We start from the raw sequence: 23448 nt of genomic DNA on the forward strand, positions 1-23448 counted from the left end.
CAATTCTGGCCTCTTGTTTATCCCCGATTTTCCTTCGCTCCACCATTGGCGGCCAGGCGTTCAGCTGCCTAGGCCCTAAGTCTGTGGAATTCCTTCCCTAAACCCCTCTACCTCTCTCTCCTCCTCTGTTGCTCCTTGAAACCTACCTCTTTGACCAAGCTTTTGGTCACATGTCCTAATATCTCTTTTAAGTGGCTCAGTGTCAAGTTGTGTCTGATAATGCTCTGTGTAACGCCTTGAAATCTTTTACTATGTTAAAAGCACTACATAAATGCAAGTCATTGTTGTTTAAAAAGCTGACTTTGTTTGTTTTAATGTAACAAAAATGCATTTTTTTATTCGTTCATGGGATGTGGGCATCGCTGGCGAGGCCGGCATTTATTGCCCATCCCTAATTGCCCTTGAGAAGGTGGTGGTGAGCCGCCGCCTTGAACCGCTGCAGTCCATGTGGTGAAGGTTCTCCCACAGTGCTGTTAGGAAGGGAGTTCCAGGATTTTGACCCAGTGACGATGAAGGAATGGCGATATATTTCCAAGCCGGGATGGTGTGAGACTTGGAGGTGAACGTGCAGGTGGTGTTGTTCCCATGTGCCTGCTGCTCTTGTCCTTCTAGGTGGTAGAGGTCGCGGGTTTGGGAGGTGCTGCCGAAGAAGCCATGACGAGTTGCTGCAGTGCATCCTGTGGATGGTACACACTGCAGCCACTGTGCGTCGGTGGTGAAGGGACTGAATATTTTAGGGTGGTGGATGGCGTGCCAATCAAGCATTTAATTAGGGTTATAACAAACTCTGGTTGGAGCTTTGGATCTAACCTGTACTGGAGTTCTGATGGTAGGGAGTCAGAGGCAATGAGAGTTGGGTTGAGAAACCATAGTCAGGAGAATAGAATGCTTCCAACTTGCTCTATGAACACTGAAACCATATTAAAATGACAAAAGCTTGCAGTTTTTTTTTAACTGAAGCTGTGCCAGCCAGCCATTCTTCCCATTTAGGAAAATCCCCTTGGCATGGTTTAATGGTTTGATAGCATTCTGTCTCATCAGTAGTGTAGTTGTAATGGTAGGAATTGTTGCGTCTTTTCTATTCCTTTCCCAACTCCCAAATTATGCATAGAATCTCAGATCCTTGTATTATAAATGTGCAGAACCCATCGATTTAATGAGAGCCTTGGAGCTTTGCAAGTCCCTCTGCAGCAGGGGTGTCCATTGGCCAAACATTTTGTCTTTGTGAGCCACATACGTACGTATCATGAGGCCTCATGGGCCACATAGAGTTTAAATCAGTGTTCCCGTATCACATGTTAGTGTAATGACTTAAGGTTTATCCATCAATGAGACCACAGTGCTAAGAACAGCTTACAGACCCACAAAATTCAAATAGGAAAATCAGCAAATGATTGTAAATGCAAAAAGATGTGACTCCAGAGCATCAGCAGCTAGTTAGCTGAGGTTCAGAGGCCACGTGCTGCACAGCCTGAGGTTTCGATACCCCTGGTCTACAGTACCCCTTATTCTTGTATATATTAGTTTTTTGAAAGTGCATGTTATTAATATTTTTGTTATCTGTTTACCTTTTAGCCTGGAAGGGATATCAACAACCACCTGCCAAATGTTGGAGATAATGGACATGCTGTGAATAACAAATTTCAACCCGTTGTCCCTTGGCCTCAGGTTGAAGGAGTGGAAGTGGACCTGGAATCTATTCGACTGAAAAATAAAAATGCACCGCAACAAGGTGCTGCTGGCAATAACCAACAAAACGCAATCCAGAAACAGTACGTTACTTTCAAGCCACAGAAACACGCTTACTCTGATCCTGTGTTGAGGAATGGTGTTTTGGGGAACTTTGAGGCCAAAGAACCAGAACCTCCTGGTGTTATCAATGGTCCTGGAGAAGGAGCAAAATCTTTTGTATTGGGTCCTGAATATAAAGACGCTGTGCAAGCAAGTATCAAGGAGTTCGGTTTCAACATGGTGGTTAGTGATCTGATCTCACTGGATCGAACGATCAATGATCTGAGACATGAAGAGTAAGTGTGCGTGAATGTAAGATTGTATTACTCTGTTTATACCCTGAATTGCAAGTCTCCTTTTAAGAACATAAGTTTTTTTTTAAAACAAGTCTTTTTGCTACTTACATCTTCCTGTTGCATTTTCTCCCCTTTTATTACCTGTGCTCGGTTACAGTTCCACAGGTGATGACAGCTCTCTATAGAACCTTGCACTAGTGCCAATTCTTCATCTGCAAGTGTTGGCGCACTATTTGACTGTTTGGAACAACACAGCTGAACATCAGCTCAGTTCCCACTCTGTAACTTTCCAGCAGTGCCTGTTGGATAGAGATCAGGAGTAGGAATCCTAGCATTTTTTCTATCCACCGAGGGGCACCAATACCAACTGGAGCCCTTCTGACACTGCCCAACTGAGATCAGATAACTCAGGATGGATACATTTGGAATTGAACCTGTCTCTCTAACTCCATGTTTCTGTGCTGCTATCAGTCAGTTTAGTGTGACGTGTGTCTTGTTGCAGATGTCTTTGGCTGTAGCCTGCTGTGATACTTAATGGGCAAAAGGATTGGTGTCTTAGACTGTATTGCTGTGTTCAAGTACAGATAGATGACTGTAGCTCTATTGATACTACAGACAGTGCAGGTCTTGTTTTTTTTATATATAAACTCAAAGTTTCTACAGATCAGCAGTCTTCAGTTGCATTTTTTTAAAATGCAGTTTTAGGATGGAATCTAGTAATTACTTACTGTTTGAAACCTTAAAAAGAGAAAGGCTGCCCCCTGATGCCCAGGGCCGAAACCAGAAAAGTAGGGATAATTTTCTACCCCATAGTTTTAACTAAGTTCAGTCATGCTGTTCTCAACTCCTTCCAGAGTGCCTCATTGACCTACCTCAGCAAGCTCTTGGAAAAACTGCTGAAAATCTATTCTTAGCAAGCTTTTCTCTTAAAAACAAATTTTAGAGCCTGGTTTCAGGTGTTTTCAATAATCAACTCGTCTATAATTCCATGTTGAGTTAGATGAGGATAATCATTGGGAAGAAGAGGAACTTAAAAAAATAATTTATATAAGCACTGACAGAGGTGCAAAGAAAAAATCAAAAATGACCGTAGCTGTAGATGCTAAAAGCAACATCAAGAATTTCTTGCAGTATTATACATTAAGAAAGTTATCAAAGAATTGAGAACTTTAAGGATGCAGACAGAATTGACACTAAGGATGAACTAAAAATAGTTGACATACTATATTGCTTCCTCAAAATAGTTATTAGTAACATGCCACTCATTTGTAGAAGATTCTACAAGTGTAATAAAAAGATTTATACCTCATTGGAATGGTGGTCCTGGACAGACTTAAAGGGCTTGAAATAAATTAATAGAACCTTCTGGTATTTGTTTTAAAGAGGGTGCAGGAACAGAGAGACCTGGGAGTGTATGTACACAAATCTTTGAAGGTGGCAGGACAAGTTGAGAAGGCTGTTTTTAAAAAAAACATGTGGGATCCTTGGCTTTATTAATAGAGGCATAGAGTACAAAAGCAAGGATGTTATGCTAAACCGTTATAAAACACTGGGTAGGCCTCAGCTGGCATATTGTGCTCAATTCTGGGCTCCACACTTTAGGAAGGCTGTCAAGTCCTTAGAGAGGGCGCAGAAGAGATTTCCTAGAATGGTACTAGGAATGAGAGACTTCAGTTATGTGGAGAGACTGGAGAAGCTGGGGTTGTTCTCCTTAGAGCAGAGAAGGTTAAGAGGAGATTTGATGGAGGTGTTCAAAATCATGAACGGTTTTGACAGAGCAAATAAGGAGAAACTCTTTCCAGTGGCAGAAGGGTCAGTAACCAGAGGACACAGATTTATGGTGATTGGCAAAAGAACCAGAGGCGACATGAGGAAACATTTTTTTACGCAGTGCGTTGTTATGATCTGGAATGCAATGCCTGAAAGGGTAGTGGAAGCAGATTCAATAATAACTTTCAAAAGGGAATTGGATAAATACTAGAAGGGGGGGAAATTTACAGGGCTATGGGGAAAGAGCTGGGGAATGAGACTAATTGGATAGCTCTTTCAAAGAGACGGCACAGGCAAAATAGGCCGAATGGCCTCCTTTTGTGCTGTATCATACTATGATATTGTCTGTTCCTGTAGATTTTGTCTCAAATTGCCTATGAATGCAGAGGTGGGTTTTTTTTTATTCGTTCATGGGATGTGGGCGTCGCTGGCAAGGCCAGCATTTATTGCCCATCCCTAATTGCCCTTGAGAAGGTCGTGGTGAGCTGCCTTCTTAAACCTCTGCAGTCCGTGTGGTGAAGGTTCTCCCACACTGCTGTTAGGAAGGGAGTTCCAGGATTTTGACCCAGTGACGATGAAGGAACGACGATATATTTCCAAGTCGGGATGGTGTGTGACTTGGAGGGGAATGTGCAGGTGGTGTTGTTCCCATGTGCCTGCTGCTCTTGTCCTTCTCGGTGGTAGAGGTCGTGGGTTTGGGAGGTGCTGTCGGAGAAGCTTTGGCGAGTTGCTGCAGTGCATCCTGTGGATGGTACACATTGCAGCCACAGTGCGCCGGTGGTGAAGGGAGTGAATGGTTAGGGTGGTGGATGGGGTGCCAATCAAGCGTGCTGCTTTGTCCTGGATGGTGTCGAGCTTCTTGAGCGTTGTTGGAGCTGCACTCATCCAGGCAAGTGGAGAGTATTCCATCACACTCCTGACTTGTGCCTTGTAGCTGGTGGAAAGGCTTTGGGGAGTCGGGAGGTGAGTCACTCGCCACAGAATACCCAGCCTCTGACCTGCTCTTGTAGCCACAGTATTTATATGGCTGGCCCAGTTAAGTTTTTGGTCAATGGTGACCCCCAGGGTGTTGATGGTGGGGGATTCGGTGATGGTCCTTTGGAAACAAGTCAGCGCTTGCCCATCTTCCAAAAAATTCCAAGAAACCCAGAACTTGCATACAAACATATGTAAAGAAGGGCAAGAAAAGATCGTCAGAGTCATTAATACTTTATCCATTAATGCCTGCAGCCTTGTGCACTCCCATCCACCCAGGTGCATTAGTCACTGGCAAAATAATGGATAACCTAGTAAATCTCAGTCAGCACTTCTTTCAAAAGCAGAGATCCTGCCTGAGTAACATTCTTAAATTAAAAGGAAGTAACATCCCAAGTTGACAGTAGGAAGTCCCATGAAGTAGTGTACCAAGAAAGCTTCTGATAAAGTTCTGCATAAAAGACTATGAAAGCATAAGGCAGTGGGTATCTGTAGTAAATCTGGAGGAGGGTAAGGAATTGGCTGAAAGAGAGCACAAAAGTGGTTAAAATCAGGTTGTGGCTGATGGAGATCTGGAAATGATAGTGGACTTGACACTCACCGTGTTCAGTCATTGCGGAGCAACAATCAGTAAAGCTAACAGAATGCTGAACTATATTGCCAAATCCCTAGAATATAATTCATGTGGATAGTACAGACTGCCAAACCTTGACCACTGCATTCAACTCTGGTCACCAAGTTGCAAGAAAAAAGCATCTAAATTCTGGAGAAGGTACAAAGAAGGGCAACAAGGCTATTCCCTCATGTCACAGGATTGAATTTTGAGGGCAGGTTCATAAAATGTGGCTTCCTCACCTGAAGCAAGCATATTCAATACGAAGTGAAACAGAAAAGGTAAATTTGGATCACTATTTTAAGTTAAACCATAACTGTGGAACAAGTCTATATAGGTACAAACTAATAAAATGTAAGCTCAGAATTGATATTAGGAAACAATTTGTCAAGTAAAGAGTATTCGATACATGGAAAAGCCTTCTAGATAGTTATGTAGAAACAGCATCTCTGGAATCATTCAAAAGGCAGTTGAGACAATATGACAAAGGGTAGGGAGATATGGTAGGTTTGCATGGAAGCATGAGCTAGATGGACTGAGGTATTAAATGAGTACTTTGCATCTGTTTTTACCAAGGAAGAAGATGTTGCCAAAGTCACAGTAAAAGAGGAGGTAGTTGAGATAATGGATGAGCTAAAAATTGTTAGAGGAGGTACTAGAAAGACTGGTTATGCTTAAAGTAGATAAGTCACCCGGTCCGGATGGGATGCACCCTAGGTTGCTGAGGGAAGTAAGGATGGAAATTGCAGAGGTGCTTTCCATAATCTTCTAATCCTCCTTTAGATGTGGGGGTGGTGCCAGAGGACTAGAGAATTGCAAATGTTACACCCTTTACACCCTTATTCAAAAAAGGGTGTAAGGATAAACCCAGCAACTACAGACCAGTCAGTTTAACTTCGGTGGTGGGAAACTTTTAGAAACGATAATCCGGGACAAAGTTAATAGTCACTTGGACGAGTGTGGATTAATAAAGGAAAGCTATCGTGGATTTGTTAAAGGAAAATCGTGCTTAACTAACTTGATTGAGTTTTTTGTTGAGGTAACAGAGATGATTGATGAGGGCAATGTGGTTGATGTGTATATGGATTTTCAAAAGGCGTTTGATAAAGTGCCACATAATAGGCTTGTAAGCAAAGTTGAAACCCATGGAATAAAAGGGGCAGTGGCAGCATGGATACGAAATTGGGTAAGTGACAGGAAACAGAGAGAAGTGGTGAACAATGGTTTTTCGAACTGGAGGAAGATATACAATGGTTTCCCCAGGGGTTGGTACTTGGACTACTGCTTTTCTTGATATATATTACTGACTTGGACTTGGGTGTACAGGGCACAATATCAAAATTTGCTGATGACACAAAACTTGGAAGTCTAGTAAACAGTGAGGAAGATAGTGATAGACTTCAAGGGGACATAGAAAGGCTCAGCTGGAGTATTGCGTCCAGTTCTGGGCACTGCACATTAGGAAGGATGTGATGGCCTTAGAGAGGGTGCAGGAAAGATTTACTATAGGGCTGAGGGACTTCAATTATCTGGATAGACTGGAGAAGCTAAAGTAAATAAGAGTAGATAAAGTACATTAAAGAGAAACTGTTCCCATTGGCGGAAGGGTCGAGAACCAGAGGACACAGATTTAAGGCGACATGAGGAAAAACTTTTTTACGCAGTGAGTAGTAATGATCTGGAATGTGCTGCCTGAAAGGGTGGTGGAAGCATATTCAATCGTGGCTTTCAAAAAAGAATTGGATAAATACTTGAAGGGGAAAAAATTTGCAGGGCTATGGGGAAAGAGTGGGGGAATAGGACTAACTGGATTGCTCTTAGAAAGAGCCGGCACGGGCTCGATGGGGTGGATGGCAGCCTCCTGTGTTGTAACCATTCTATGATTCTATGGCCCCTCAACTGTGCATAGATTTGTATTCTTCAGATGACTAACATTTATTTTCTTTGCTTCAGGAGCTGGGAAAAATTACCTTGTTTTGCTGCTCCAATACCACATTAACGAGTATAAACTACAATCCTGATTGAATACAAAGTATTGTAATCTGTTAACTAGAAGAGAGGTTTTTAAAAAATTGCTTGCATATTGGCCCTTATTTTTGTCTGTTATAATAGACTTCTTTTTGCACTATATGCAGAAATATCCATATATAGTGCATAAAGAAGTAGAAAGATGGGCAGAGATCATTAATACTGGATCTCTGCCTGTGCAAGTCATGTATTTCAGGTTCAGATATCAATGCCACTTTCTAGCCCTTACATCAGAATTACAAAACTTTTAAATTTCATCCCAATAAATTGGATGTTCAGGGTTGCTTGGCTGCACCTTTCAATTGAAAAGTCTTTTAAAGGGATAGCCTTCAACCTTTCAGGTGCAACTTAAAATATATATTTTTAACTTTTTATGTGATCAATTCTGTTTTTGATGGGGATTTACAGGATGGATTCTTTGCACCACTTTTGCAAGCAGCCTACCCCGCCGCGCCCCCCCCCCCCAACCCACCCCCGTACAATAGTTGTCATTATGGGAATCCTTCTTTATTGTGCGACTTGGAATTGGGCTTGTCTGGACCAATTTGCGGAGGCTTCGCTTTTACCTAGGAAGCTGTAACAGTTGTGTCACAGCCTGGCAAGAATGGCGCTGCCAGTGGTTGTTGAGGTCACTTCAGCCCTGAATTTTATCAACACTGGTTCATTCCAGTACTGTCACAGGGGACACCAGCAATATCAGTCAATCTGCAGTCCACACAAGCAGGGGACTGACCTGTTTCCCAGAGCAAGAAACTTAGACTCTTTCCTCATGGGCAACCTGCAGCGTCAGGAAACGAATGTATGGATTTTTCAAATGACCTGATTTTGTGAACTCAAGGGTGTCATTCATTGTTAGTCCTACATGCTCCTGCGCACATTTAACGTGAATTCATGAAATGAAAGAGTGCTACTCCCATCATTGTGCAGTTTGTCTGTGACTATTTGCACATGGTCATGTAGGTCAATGCCTGCTTTCCTGGCTGCTTTTATTTTAAAGCAGTCTGCTGTGGACTTCTCTTTCCTGATCAAATAATGGTGACAGTGTTTTCTTCTGGCAAACCAAGGCTATCCAGTACAGCCCTCAGCTCATGACCCCTCTATGGCAGTTAAGCACGGTATAATGAAGTGCAATCATCCACAAAAGCTATCATCGAGCACGCTATAGGTGCGGTGAAGTAAAGATTCCAAAGCCTAGACAGAGAACATTCTAGAGTACAGCCCAGCCAAAGCGTTACACATCATCATCGTTTTCTGCCTCTTCTATAACTTGGCAGTACAACCAAGAATCAACATGGATGACCGGAGGAGAGGGCACTGAGCATCAGCCATGAGATCACCGTGAGGGTGCTGCTCTTGAACCACCTTTGCCATTTGCAAAAGCCGTTCAGCAGGTGCTCGTTGAGAAGACCTTCTCATATTTACCCCATCGACCACTTGCCTGAACACTTCTTCCTGCATTTTCACTGTGTCCTCAAAAAATGTACCCTGGATCTACATTTTTACCAACTACTACACAACTGCCAACCATACCATTTCACTCACATGATATATAGTAACCAATATCATAGCAGGAACACTCTCTTGACAATATACGACAACAACTTCCATTTATATTGCACCTCTAACGGAGGAAAATAATCCAAGGTGCTTCACAGAAGTATAAGCAAACAAAAATGGGCACTTAGCCAAAGGAAGAGATATTAGGAGGGTGATGAAAAGCATGATCAAAGAAGGGGAATTAAGGGAGGTCTTGGAGGTGGCGAGGCGAAGGAGTTCAGGGAGGGAATTCCAAAGCATTGATCCTAGACTGCTGAAGGTACAGCCATCAGTGGTGGAGCGAAAAAAGTTGCGGGGGTGTTTACACAAAAGACGAGAGCCAGAGGAAGAGTTCGGGGGGTGTGGGATTGTAGGGCTGGAGGAGGTTACAGAAATAGGGAGGGGTGAGGCTATGGAGGGATTTAAATGCGCAGATAAGACTTTTAAATTGGGGGACTAGGAACCAATGTAGCTCAGTGAGCACAGCAGTGATAGATGAGTGGCACAGTGCAGGATAGGATACGGGCAGCAAGATTATGGATGAGCTAAAATTTATGGAACGTGGAGGATGGGAGGCCAACCAAGAGAGGATTAGAATAGTTGCGTCTGGAAGTGAAAAAGGTATGGATGAGGGTTTCAGCAGCAGGTGGGCTGAGGCAGGAGTGGAGGCGGTAATCTTTGTGATGGAGAGGATATGGGATTGGAAGTTCAGATCAGGGTCGAATAGGTTGCCAAAGTTGCAAATAATCCGGTTCAACCTCAAACAGCGGCCGGATAGGGGGATGGAATCAGTGGCAACGATATGGATTTTGTTGGGGAGGGGGACTGAGGATGATTGCATCATTGTTTGTTGCCTCTGGTATGTTTTTTTTATTCGTTCACGGGATGTGGGCGTCGCTGGCGAGGCCAGCATTTATTGCCCATCCCTAATTGCCCTCGAGAAGGTGGTGGTGAGCCGCCTTCTTGAACCGCTGCAGTCCGTGTGGTGACAGTTCTCCCACAGTGCTGTTAGGAAGGGAGTTCCAGGATTTTGACCCAGCGACAATGAAGGAACGGCGATATATTTCCAAGTCGGGATGGTGTGTGACTTGGAGGGGAACGTGCAGGTGGTGTTGTTCCCATGCGCCTGCTGCTCTTGTCCTTCTAGGTGGTAGAGGTCGCGGGTTTGGGAGGTGCTGTCGAAGAAGCCTTGGCGAGTTGCTGCAGTGCATCCTGTGGATGGTGCACACTGCAGCCACAGTGCGCCGGTGGTGAAGGGAGTGAATGTTTAGGGTGGTGGATGGGGTGCCAATCAAGCGGGCTGCTTTATCTTGGATGGTGTCGAGCTTCTTGAGTGTTGTTGGAGCTGCACTCATCCAGGCAAGTGGAGAGTATTCCATCACACTCCTGACTTGTGCCGTGTAGATGGTGGAAAGGCTTTGGGGAGTCAGGAGGTGAGTCACTCGCCGCAGAATACCCAACCTCTGACCTGCTCTCGTAGCCACAGTATTTATATGGCTGGTCCAGTTAAGTTTCTGGTCAATGGTGACCCCCAGGATGTTGATGGTGGGGGATTCGGCGATGGTAATGCCGTTGAATGTCAAGGGGAGGTGGTTAGATTCTCTCTTGTTGGAGATGGTCATTGCCTGGCACTTATCTGGCGCGAATGTTACTTGCCACTTATCAGCCCAAGCCTGGATGTTGTCCAGGTCTTGCTGCATGCGGGCTCGGACTGCTTCATTATCTGAGGGGTTGCGAATGGAACTGAACACTGTGCAGTCATCAGCGAACATCCCCATTTCTGACCTTATGATGGAGGGAAGGTCATTGATGAAGCAGCTGAAGATGGTTGGGCCTAGGACTCTGCCCTGAGGAACTCCTGCAGCAATGTCCTGTGGCTGTGATGATTGGCCTCCAACAACCACTACCATCTTCCTTTGTGCTAAGTATGACTCCAGCCACTGGAGAGTTTTCCCCCTGATTCCCATGGACTTCAATTTTACTAGGGCTCCTTGGTGCCACACTCGGTCAAATGCTGCCTTGATGTCAAGGGCAGTCACTCTCACCTCACCTCTGGAATTCAGTTCTTTTGTCCATGTTTGGACCAAGGCTGTAATGAGGTCTGGAGCCGAGTGGTCCTGGCGGAACCCAAACTGAGCATCGGTGAGCAGGTTATTGGTGAGTAAGTGCCGCTTGATAGCACTGTCGACGACACCTTCCATCACTTTGCTGATGATTGAGAGTAGACTGATGGGACGGTAATTGTCCGGATTGGATTTGTCCTGCTTTTTGTGGACAGGACATACCTGGGCAATTTTCCACATTGTCGGGTAGATGCCAGTGTTGTAGCTGTACTGGAACAGCTTGGCTAGAGGCGCAGCTAGTTCTGGAGCACAAGTCTTCAGCACTGCAGCTGGGATGTTGTCGGGGCCCATAGCCTTTGCTGTATCCAGTGCACTCAGCCGTTTCTTGATATCACGTGGAGTGAATTGAATTGGCCGAAGACTGGCTTCCGTGATAGTGGGGATATCGGGAGAAGGCTGAGATGGATCATCCACTCGGCACTTCTGGCTGAAGATGGTTGCAAACGCTTCAGCCTTGTCTTTTGCTCTCACATGCTGGACTCCGCCATCATTGAGAATGGGAATGTTTGCAGAGCCTCCTCCTCCCGTTAGTTGTTTAATTGTCCACCACCATTCACGACTGGATGTGGCAGGACTGCAGAGCTTTGATCTGATCCGTTGGTTGTGGAATCGCTTAGCTCTGTCTATGGCATGTTGCTTCCGCTGTTTAGCATGCATGTAGTCCTGGGTTGTAGCTTCACCAGGTTGGCACCTCATTTTTCGGTACGCCTGGTGCTGCTCCTGGCATGCTCTTCTACACTCCCCATTGAACCAGGGTTGATCCCCTGGCTTGTTGGTAATGGTGGAGTGAGGAATATGCCGGGCCATGAGGTTACAGATTGTGCTGGAATACAATTCTGCTGCTGCTGATGGCCCACAGCGCCTCATGGATGCCCAGTTTTGAGCTGCTAGATCCATTCTGAATCTATCCCATTTAGCACGGTGGTAGTGCCACACAACACGTTGGATGGTGTCCTCAGTGCGAAGACGGGACTTCATCTCCACGAGGACTGTGCGGTGGTCACTCCTACCAATACTGTCATGGACAGATGCATTTGCGACAGGTAGATTGGTGAGGACGAGGTCAAGTAAGTTTTTCCCTCGTGTTGGTTCGCTCACCACCTGCCGCAGGCCCAGTCTAGCAGCTATGTCCTTCAGGACTCGGCCAGCTCGGTCAGTAGTGGTGCTACCGAGCCACTCTTGGTGATGGACATTGAAGTCCCCCACCCAGAGTACATTTTGTGCCCTTGCTACCCTCAGTGCTTCCTCCAAGTGGTGCTCAACATGGAGGAGGACTGATTCATCAGCTGAGGGAGGACGGTAGGTGGTAATCAGCAGGAGGTTTCCTTGCCCATGTTTGACCTGATGCCAGAGTCAATGTTGAGGACTCCCAGGGCCACTCCCTCCTGACTGTATATCACTGTACCGCCACCTCCGGTGGGTCTGTCCTGCCGGTGGGACAGGACATACCCAGGGCCACTCCCTCCTGACTGTATATCACTGTACCGCCACCTCCGGTGGGTCTGTCCTGCCGGTGGGACAGGACATATCCAGGTGATGGAAGAGTCTGGGACGTTGGCTGAAAGGTCTGATTCTGTGAGTATGGCTCTGTCAGGCTGTTGCTTGACTCGTCTGTGGGACAGCTCTCCCAATTTTGGCACAAGTCCCCAGACTTGTGCCAAAATTGGGACCTTGCAGGGTCGACTGGGCTTGGTGTTTTGCCGTTGTCGTGTCCGGTGCCTAGTGGTCCGATGCCGGGTGGTCCGTCCGGTTTTATTCTTATTGTGACTTTCCATAGCGAGATTTTACAACTGAGTGGCTTGCTAGGCCATTTCAGAGGGCAATTAAGAATCAACCACATTGCTGTGGGTCTGGAGTCACATATAGGCCAGCGACCGGGTAAGGCCGGCAGGTTTCCTTCCCTAAAGGACATTAGTGAACCAGATGGGTTTTTACGACAATCCGGTAGTTTCATGGCCATTATTACTGATACTAGTATTTTAATTCCAGATTTTTATTTAATTAATTGAATTTAATTAATTAATTGAATTTAAATTCGCCAGCTGCCGTGGCGGGATTTGAACTCATGACTCTGGATTTTAGTCCAGGCCTCTGGATTACTAGCCCAGTAACATAACCACTATGCTACCGTACCTCGAGCTGATATGTAACAAAATCATATTTCTCTAAATGTGTCAGCTTTGGCTTATTGGTAGCACTCTCACCTCTGAGTCAGGAAGTTGTGGGTTCAAGCCTCACTTGAGATTTGAGCACATAATCTAAGCTAACACGTCAGTGTAGTACTGAAGGAATGCTGCACTGTCAGTGGTGCTGTCTTTCAGATGAGATGATAAACTGAGGCCCCAACTTCCCTCTCGGGTCGACCTAATAGATCCAACGGTACTATTCAAAGAAGAGCTGGGGAGTTCTGGTAGCCGAGCCAACTTTTAGCCCTCAACCAACATCACTAAAACGTTATCTGGTCATTTATCTCTGATGTTTGTGGGACCTTGCTGTGTGCAATTGGCTGCCATGTTTACCTACATTACAACAGTGACTGCAATTCAAAAAATACTTCATTGGTTGTAAAATGCTTTGGGACCTCCTGAGGTCGTGAAAGGCGCTATATAAATGTAATTTATTTCTTTTCCCTAAAATGTGATCGGTGTGTCTTGCTTGCAATTGCCATCCCGCTGCTTCTCCTTGATGCAAGTGTGTCACTAATGTGCTCTAATACCTAATATATTGCTGATTCTATGTGCTCCTGAAGTGGCTGACTGTTGTGTGTCCTTGAGAGGCTTTTGAGCTTCACATGGGCCCTCAACCTCTGTGAGCAAGGGCTTAAGATGGCCCAGGAACAGGGACCCGAGTTTTCCCAGGTGCAGACTGCACCACTTTGGTAGCTCCGAGGGCAGTCTGGCCCTGCTTGCCTTTTCACATGTGCAGTCATCAGAGAAGGGTTACAGATATGTTGTCATCCTGAGAGACAATAATATCGTCCATGCCATTCCACACCTATCATTTCCACTGGGTGTTGTCTCAACCTAGCCACTGATTTTGTGGCAGTAATGAGATTAGTGAAGCCCCATCAACGGAGACACTCCCACACCGCCCTAAGCTTGTCCATGAAGGAGGCAGCAGTGGAATCCAGCCCTGTATGGCAACAGTCTGAACATTCAGTGAGAGATGCAATAACTGGTCTTGGGGCCTTACCACAGGAATTCCACTGCAGATATCCATGGATTTACCATGTGTTCTTTGGACTGTAGTGTTTCGATTCCAGTAATCAACACAACACACATGCTATAATAATATGATTTTAAAGTAAGAGCAGAAGGAGTCCTGAGTCATAAGTCCTGAGCTGGGGCCAGGTTTCTAATTTCCCCGTCCCTTGCTTCCATAGTGTCTCTGCCTTTGATCTCAAAGGGAGCAAAAGAAGGGAATCTGGGGACCCCCTCCCCCCCGGGTGGAGCTTCTCTCCCTCTTGTTATATAGTTTTCTCCTGCAAAAGGCGTAGAAGGGGTTGAATCATTGACATTGGCGGACATACAGAGATACCTGTGTATCAGGTCCTGCCCGCAGTGGGTGTCATTACAGTAACGGGTATCATGCAGGGGCAGTAATTTTTTCAGGAGGAGCGACAGTTGAGGATATGAGGAAAGGAACAGTTGGCGGGAATGGGAGCTGCTGTAAAGTGTATGTTAAGCCTAATGGGTAACCATAGGAAGCTTTTAATGTACTGTAAGGCAATGTGGGTGAGAGGGTGCAATTGCATGAATATTAGTTTAAGGTGGAGTCTCTTGGTGAGATCATTAAACCTTTTTCACTACAGTAGCCAGGTCCACTGAACAGTGCTGTTGCATTTATATATACCGCCACCTCCAGCCTGACTTGATCATTTCATCATCAGAAAACTGAGGCACTCTGCTACTTGCACAACTGCTTTTTGAAATTGCTAAAGTCTTACATGATCTTGATTGCAAAAACACCAACTCCCTCCTTTAAACTGTTACAGCACTTTACAGCCTGCAGTAGATGCAATTGCCCACCCACAAATGGGTGACTGCTTAAATGATAGACATTACTCTCACCATTCCCACTAAACTGTTAACAACCCAACTTCCCTTCTAGCACCCCCCCCACCCCATGCTAAATGACATTGTAAACAGTTCCCTCTTCTCAGGCAGTGTCTCTGTCCCCCCTCAAAAACCCCACCCTGGACTCCTCAATCCTTGCAAACCTGCTCCATCTCCAACCTCTCTTTCCTCTCTTTGAACAAGTCACCTCACAAATCCATGCCCATCTTTCTAGCAATTCCACGTTTGGGTCTCTTCAATCAGGTATCTGTCCCTGCCACAGCACCAGAACGGCCCTAACCAAAGTCACAAATGGCATCCTCGGAGACTGCAACCATGGTACATTATCCCTCCTTGTCTTAGAAACATAGAAAATAGGAGCAGGAGTAGGCCATTTGGCCCTTCGAGCTTGCTGCACCATTCAATATGATCATGGTTGATCCTCTATCTCAATATCATATTCCCGCGCTCTCCCCATACCCCTTGAAGCCTTCTGTGTCGAGAAATCTATCTAGCTCCTTAAATATATTCAGTGACTTGGCCTCCACAGCCTTCTGTGGTAGAGAATTCCACAGGTTCACCACCCTCTGAGTGAAGAAATTTCTCCTCATCTCAGTCCTAAATGAGTCCTCAGCCCCTCGTTCTGAAACCCCCAGCCAAGGGAAACATCCTCCCTGCATCCAGTCTGTCTAGTCCTGTCAGAATTTTATGTTTCAATGAGATTCCCTGTCATTCTTCTAAACTCGAGTGAATACAGGCCGAGTCGACCCAATCTCTCCTCATACGACAGTCCTGCCATCCCAGGAATCAGTCTGGTGAACCTTCACTGCACTCCCTCTATGGCAAGTATATCCTTTCTTAGGTAAGGAGACCAAAACTGCACACAATACTCCAGGTGTGGTCTCACCAAGGCCCTGTATAACTGCAGTAAGACATCCTTGCTCCTCTAGTCAAATCCTCTTGCAATGAAGGCCAATATACCATTTGCCTTCCTAACTGCTTGCTGCACCTGTATATTTGCTTTCAGTGACTGGTGTACAAGGACACCCATATCCCTTTGTACATCAACATTCCCCAATCTATCACTATTTAAATAATACTCTGCCTTTCTGTTTTTCCTTCCGAAGTGGATAACTTCACATTTATCCACATTATACTGCATCTGCCATGTATTTGCCCACTCACTCAACTTGTCTAAATCGCCTTGAAGTCTCTTTGCATTCTCCTCTCACCTCACAATCCCACCTAGTTTTGTGTCATCAGCAAATTTGGAAATATTACATTTGATTCCCTCATCCAAATCATTGATATGTATTGTGAAAAGCTGGGGCCCAAGCACTGATCCCTGCAGTACCCCACTAATCGCTGCCTGCCACCCCAAAAAAGACCCATTTATTCCTACTCTCTGTTTCCTGTCTGTTAAACAATTTTCAATCCATGCCAGTATATTACCCCCAATCCCATGTGCTTTAATTTTGCACACTAACCTCTTATGTGGGGCTTTATCAAAAGCCTTCTGAAAATCCAAATAAACCACATCCACTGGTTCTCCCTTATCTATTCTACCAGTTACATCCTCAAAAACCTCCAGTAGGTTTGTCAAACATGATTTCCCTTTCATAAATCCATGTTGACTTTGTCTAATCCCATTGATATTTTCTAAATGTCTTGTTATCACATCCTTTATAATAGACTCTAGCATTTTCCCTACTACTGCTGTTAGGCTAACTGATCTGAGGTTCCCTGTTTTCTCTCCCTCCTTTTTAAATAGTGGGGTTACATTTGCCACCCTCCAATCTGCAGGAATTGTTCCATAATCTGTAGAATTTTGGAAGATGACAACTAATGCATCCACTATTTCCATGGCTACCTCTTTTAGTACTCTGGAATGCAGATTATCAGGTCCTTGGGATTTATTGGCTTTCAGTCCCATTAATTTCGCCAGCACTTTTTTTTACTAATACTAATTTCCTTTAATTCCTCCTTCTCACTCGACCCTTGGTTCCCTAGCATTTCTGGGAAGTTATTTGTGTCCTCTTCTGTGAAGACAGAACCAAAGTATTTGTTTAATTGCTCTACCAGTTCCCTGTTTCCCCATTATAAATTCTCCCCTTTCTGACTGTAAGGGACCTACATTTGTCTTCACTAAACTTTTTCTTTTAACATACTTGTAGAAGCTTTTACAGTCCACTTTTATGTTCCTTGCAAGTTTACTCTCATACTCTATTTTTCCCCTCTTAATCAATCTCTTGGTCCTTTTTTGCTGAATTCTAAACTGCTCCCAATCTTCCCTGACCCCTCTTCATGGTCGACCTCAGTATCTACCATGTCAAGCTCTCTCTCAATCTTATGTTTCATTGCGATTACCTCTCATTCTTCTAAATTCCAGAGAATATAGGTCCATTTTATTCAATCTCTCCTCATAGGACAACCCTCTCATCCCAGGAATCAATCTAGTGAACCTTCGTTGCACCCCCTCTAAGGCAAGTATATCCTTCCTTAGGTAAGGAGACCAAAACTGTACACAGTTCTCCAATGTGGTCTTACCAGAGCCCTATATAATTGCAACAAGACCTCCTTACGTAAAATCTAGGTAATAGGTTGGAGAGTCTAGAACTAGGGGTCATAGTCTCCAGATGAGAGGTCGGCCATTTAGGACTGAGATGAGGAGGAATTTGTTCACTCAAAGGGTTTGGAATTCTCTACTCCAGAGGGCTGTGTATGCTCCGTAGTTGATTTATATTCAAGATTGAGATCGATAGATTTTTGGACACTAAGGGAATCAAGGGAGAAGGCTGGAAAGTGAAGTTGAGGTTGAAGATCAGCCATGATCTATGGAATGGCGGAGGAGGCTCGAGGGGCCGTATGGCCTACTCCTGTTCCTTTTTCTTGCAGCACAGAAACAAGCCATTTGGCCCAGCTGGTCTCTGCCGGTGTTTATGCTCCACACGAGCCTCCTCCCACCCTACTTCATCTGACCCTATCAGCATATTCTTTTATTCCTTTTCCTTCATGTACTTATCTAGCTTCCCCTTAAATGCATTATGATACAAGAAAGAATTTATGGCTTTCCCTGAACAGAATTACCAATTTGTATTGAGTTGCAGGCATGTTTTGTGCTGTGGACCTCCTCCCACCAGGGTCTGTATCCCGTCTCTGGAAAAGATGTACACACAAGTCCCAGAAAGTGGAAGGGCACACTGCACCTAGCAGTCCCCAGTCTGTGCCCCTTAAGTTTTAGTTGAAACGTTATTTGTTATAAGTGTAACAGGCCACTTAAGTTGTATTAAGATCTGCTTCCAGCTCACACTGGTAACTGCACCGCAGATGTGCTGGAGCAGATGGGCAGTCAGTTTAGTGATCTAGTAAAATTGTAAACAATTCCAGTACCATGCATTTACATGCCAAAGTAAGAAATTACTTATTCCCTGGGATTTGATGCACTCTTAAGTGTGCTAAGGTTCTCAATGCACTGTCCAGGTATGCTGGAATGGCTGAATTTGTTGCAAGTCTGTGTTGAACCTGATTGGGTCGTCAGATGGTGGACTTGGTGCATCAGGCCTACAGAGGTAACAACAAATTCAGAGGTTTTGAGATGATGCTGTTTATTTTTGCATGAAATCTGTATTACTATACTGCTTTGCTCACATATGATGTTGTATGTGAAGGGAGTGAAGAGAGGAGGAGGGAATGCCAGTGATCTGGAATTAAGACAAACAAAAAAGATAAAAAGTGAATGGAACATTTTGAAGTACGTAAGAAGATGGCATTTGGAAAAACAAAAGAATTCAGTGTACTTTTACAGTTTTGATTGGAAAATTATGTGCAGTTTCCTCTGGTCAATTTTCTCCCCTTCCCTGAGCACATTGACTCCTTGCTGGGGATCCACTTCTAGTACCTCTCCCAAATAACCGTTATTCATGCATAAGCCTCAGTATGAAGTCAGTAGGCTATTTGGCAGTGGGTGCAGCGCAGCCAAGCCACTTGTCCTTGCCCAATGTTCAAGCACATGCGTTTCTAGCACAGGTTGCTGGGTAGCAGTTGGGAGCAGAAACCCTGGTTATCTTTTTCTCCTTCCTTAACTCTAGTGCACTGAAGGCAGTTGTACTTGTCTCTGTGGCTCGGTGACTCACTGGATGAACTCACTCAGCCATTGGGACAGACCCTATGAAGGCTGTGAACTGTGTAGGATTGTACTTCTGTGGAATGTTGTCCAGAATGTGCTCGCCTTGCTTTCCCCACCCCTCAATTTTTACAACCCAACCCATGTCGATGAATATTGGGCAGAGGGTTATGTCCTATAGAAACCTGCTATCCTAGTTAAGCAGCGCTGCCTTCTTTTTCAGGTTTCCACACTATATCAAACGTCATAGTATACGCCCATAGATAATTGCGCTGTGGTGTTTTGGAATGGTTTCTTTCTCCATTTCCACCCCAGCCACGTCCCACCCAGTCTATCCATCAATATAAAAAAGAAATTGCTGCAAATTACAAAGGATTTATTTTTCTTTGTTAAATTCAAGATAGCTTGGGCCTGAAACTTGAAATCTGTTCCATATATGTGATTTGAACTAGTCTATTGTCCTGTATTAAGTTTACACATTTAGAAGTGAAATTTTTCTATTGATATTATTTTATCCTCATGACTATCTTTTTTTTTGCTAAAGTTATCAACTGGAGGACTCTCATCCTGTTAGTTCTTTGAATATTTAGTTTGGAAATATATTGTGTTGTGAATGTTGGTTTCCCCCATACCTTAAATTCCATGTGGTAGATTTTGGTCTGGACCTATGTTCTTACCCTGACTCGACACTGTGCGACCAGCGTTCAATCGAACCAAGAGACCCAAGGATCGATTGAAATAGGTCCTCGGGTAAGGTTGCCAACTCTGGTTGGAGATGTTGTCACATGACCTTCTGCCTCCAACTGTCCCACTCCTGCCATTGGTCACCCAGCATGTCCATACTCGTGATGCACTGCCTTCCCACGGCCAATTGGAAAGCCAGTAGACTCTTCACTACCCGATTCGATGATACTTGACTGTCAATCAAACGTTTTTTTCTCCCCCGCCCCCCCCCCCTTCCCCCATTTCTGATATTTATTTATTATAGAATCATAGAAAGGTTACAGCCCGGAAGGAGGCCATTCAGCCCATCGAGCCCGTGCCGGTTCTATGCAAGAACAATCCAGCTAGTTTCACTACCCCTACCCTATCTCTGTAGCCATGCAAATTTTTTCCTTTCAAGTACTTATCCAGTTCCCTTTTGAAGGCCATGATTGAATCTGTCTCCTCCACCAACCCTTCAGGCAGTGCATTCCAGATCCTAGCCATTCATTGTGTGAAAAAGTTTTTCCTCATGTCACGTTTGGTTCTTTTGACAATCACCTAAAATCTATGTCCTCTGGTTCTAGACCCTTCTGCCAATGGGAACAGTTTCTCTCTATCTACTCTGTCTAGACCACTTCATTGTAAACAATTTTACAACACCAAGTGGAACAACATTCACCTGAGGAAGGAGGAAGCCTCCGAAAGCTTGTGAATTTCAAATAAAATTGTTGGACTATAACTTGGTGTTGTAAAATTGTTCACAATTGTCAACCCCAGTCCATCACTGGCATCTCCACATCTAGACCACTTCATGATTTTGAATACCTCTATCAAACCTCTTCACACCTTCTCTGTTCCAAGGAGAACAACCTCAGCTTCTCCAGTCTATCCATGTAACTAAAGTCCCTCATCCGTGGAATCATTCTGGTAAATCTCTTCTGCACCCTTTCTAAGGCCTTCACTCCCTTCCTAAAGTGAGGTGCCGAGAAATGGACACAATACTCCAGTTGTGGCTAAACCAGTGTTTTATAAAGGTTCATCATGACTTCCTTGTTTTTGTACTCTCTGCTTCTATTTATAAAGCCCAGGATCCCGTATGCTTTTTTAACCACTTTCTCAACCTGCCCTTCAACGATTGGTGTGTATATATACCCCCAGATCTCTCCGTTCCTGTACCCCTTATAATTATTATTTTTACAACTAAAAAGCAAAAGTGTTCAAGAGATTTTTTTTTAAAAAGACAATAATTTATTGCCCCTATGATTTTTCTCCCAGTTTGCTCCTGGAGGTTAGTCTTTAATTCCTGGAGACTCCAGGGCAATCCTGGAGGGTTGGCAACCCTATTCTCTGGCCTTGTCAGCATACTGGTCGTGTCTCCATAGGCAGCTCAGCCGAACAGGACGTTAATGTCTGGCTGCCTGCCTCGCTGGCAGCAGCCCTCAGATATGTCCCGGGAAGGGGGAATTGGAGCAGGCTACTGGAGGGAGGGGTCGTGACTCTTGTGGAGTCTCTTGGCTCCACCGAATGTTTTTTCTAAAAAATGTTTTTATGACTCTCCTTACTTTGGCGGCGCTGAAGAATTTTGAAACTGGGTCCTTTAACAGGCATTAGGACCCTAATTTACATATTTAAGGGTCTTCATGCCTGTTTTAAGTGTGCACCTGGGATGCCTTAAAAAAAAGCTCCCCTGAATTTAGGAGTGGGACCAGCGCCAGCACTGATTAGGCACAGGCCATCCCACTGCTAAATTGGTATGCATTGCTCCCGTTTTACGCCTGAAAAATGGGCGCAATTGGGTGCAACGCATACCAATTACTGCACCCTCGACTCTGACAATCGCTACCAGCTACAGGACTGGATGTGCGGCTGTTGACTTGTTCACCGGTGCCCTCTTCTGGTACATGGCAGGGTTGCAGGTAGCCATTTAGAAATATATACGGCAACAGTATACAGCATCAGTTTCAATGAAGTGATAAACTCGCATGTTTAACTGTGCAATTAGCATTGGGTTCATTTTGAAAAGAAAAGCAGCTTAAAAGGGACTTTATACGTGTAAATGTTTGCTGCAAATTACCTTTATTGCAGTAGTGTATTCAGTTACGAGGCAAAGACAGCAGTCTTGCCAGGTTATATTGTGCACAACAACTTTTACACAAGTTTAATTTTATTGCCTTTTAAGGGTTGGGTTGAGGAAACTGAGCAATTTATGATCTAAGATCGTGTGACAGCTGCATTGAATGTGCTAGTAATCCAAAATTAAACAGGAAAATGCCAGAAATACACAGCAGATCTTTTTCTTATTAGTAGTGAATAGACCGGCTATGTATTTCCAGCATTTCTATTTTTATTTAACCATATTACATATCACAATGTAGTTCTCGAGCATTTCTTCGAATTACAGTGCAGAAGGAGGTGATTCAGCCCCTTGTTTCTGTGCTGTGTCTTGTCACAGCAATCCAAAACAAATGCCACTGCCCTGATCTTTCCCCGTAGTCCTGTATCTACCTCAATTCAGTTTATAGGATTATAATTATATGGGGCTGATTGGTTGCGTTAATTTTAGGGTGAGAAACTTATGAATCTAAATTAAGAGCTTTTTTCCCCTCGTTTTGGAGGGCCAACTTTTGTGCTGTTCTAGATAAAAAGGGATCTGTGCAGTGGGAAGTGCAACACTTCTATTTTTACTCCCAATGTAGTCCTCGAGCATTTCTTCCAATTCAGCTGTAGCATGCAGCAGATGCAAAGACAACCCCCTGAAGTCCCAGTTGGCTCAGGTGGCTTTGAACTGTACAGCCTGGTTCCATTCTTGGTCTGTGCTGACTTACCCGCTCTCAGCTGGTGCGGCAATTGAGGGCTATACAATTGGCTGGAGGTGGTGGGAGGGGGAAATCGGTCAGAGTTTCCGCTTCTGATGATGTGACTCCTGCAGTAATCTGTGTGTGGGCATTGGGTGAAGATGAGATTGGGTTCAGGCTGTGATGCCCGCTCCCCGCTCCCCGCTCCACAGTTGAATGTAGATATTTTTATCAGACAGCAGCAGGGCTATGTAAAGTGTGGCTCGTTTGTCATCAATTGTTTTTTTGCACCAACCCAGCGGATTGAAAGCAGCGCATAAGGCGATGTTTACGAGATTGGAGTCTACCCTCGACTCCCGGGAAACGGGTGGAGGAGAGGAGATGGTGCAACAGATTGGGTGGTGTGTGGGGAAACTTTAAGTCACACTTTTTTTAGATTAAATTTCATGGGACACTGGCACCAATACTGGGACAAGAAGGAGCTGTACTGCTGCGTCGGAATGAGACCAAAGTCCTTGTGGAGAGGATAAATAAGGCGGTGGATGAGACTTTAAACTGGCAAGATAGGGGGAGGGATATGGTAGCAATAACAAAAGCCTAAAGATAAAAGAAACAGGAGATGAGTGTAAAGGTCAGACCGGAATAAGGAATAAAGATAACAAGGAACAAATACAGTTAGTAAACAGAAGTATAAAAGG

General features: G+C 44.6%; 1 protein-coding gene across 2 annotated transcripts in view; it reads left to right on the forward strand.

Moving 5' to 3' along the window:
* Positions 1-23448, forward strand: part of galnt7 (UDP-N-acetyl-alpha-D-galactosamine: polypeptide N-acetylgalactosaminyltransferase 7) — a 137492-nt gene that overhangs the window by 42812 nt on the left and 71232 nt on the right. For both annotated transcript variants that reach the window (XM_067982484.1, XM_067982483.1), the window contains exon 2: positions 1576-2027. In XM_067982484.1, coding sequence (XP_067838585.1) covers positions 1576-2027 — 452 coding nt within the window. The remainder of the gene's footprint in view (positions 1-1575; positions 2028-23448) is intronic.

The sequence above is a fragment of the Heptranchias perlo genome, chromosome 4 (assembly GCF_035084215.1).
Source record: "Heptranchias perlo isolate sHepPer1 chromosome 4, sHepPer1.hap1, whole genome shotgun sequence".
Lineage (NCBI taxonomy): Eukaryota > Metazoa > Chordata > Chondrichthyes > Hexanchiformes > Hexanchidae > Heptranchias > Heptranchias perlo.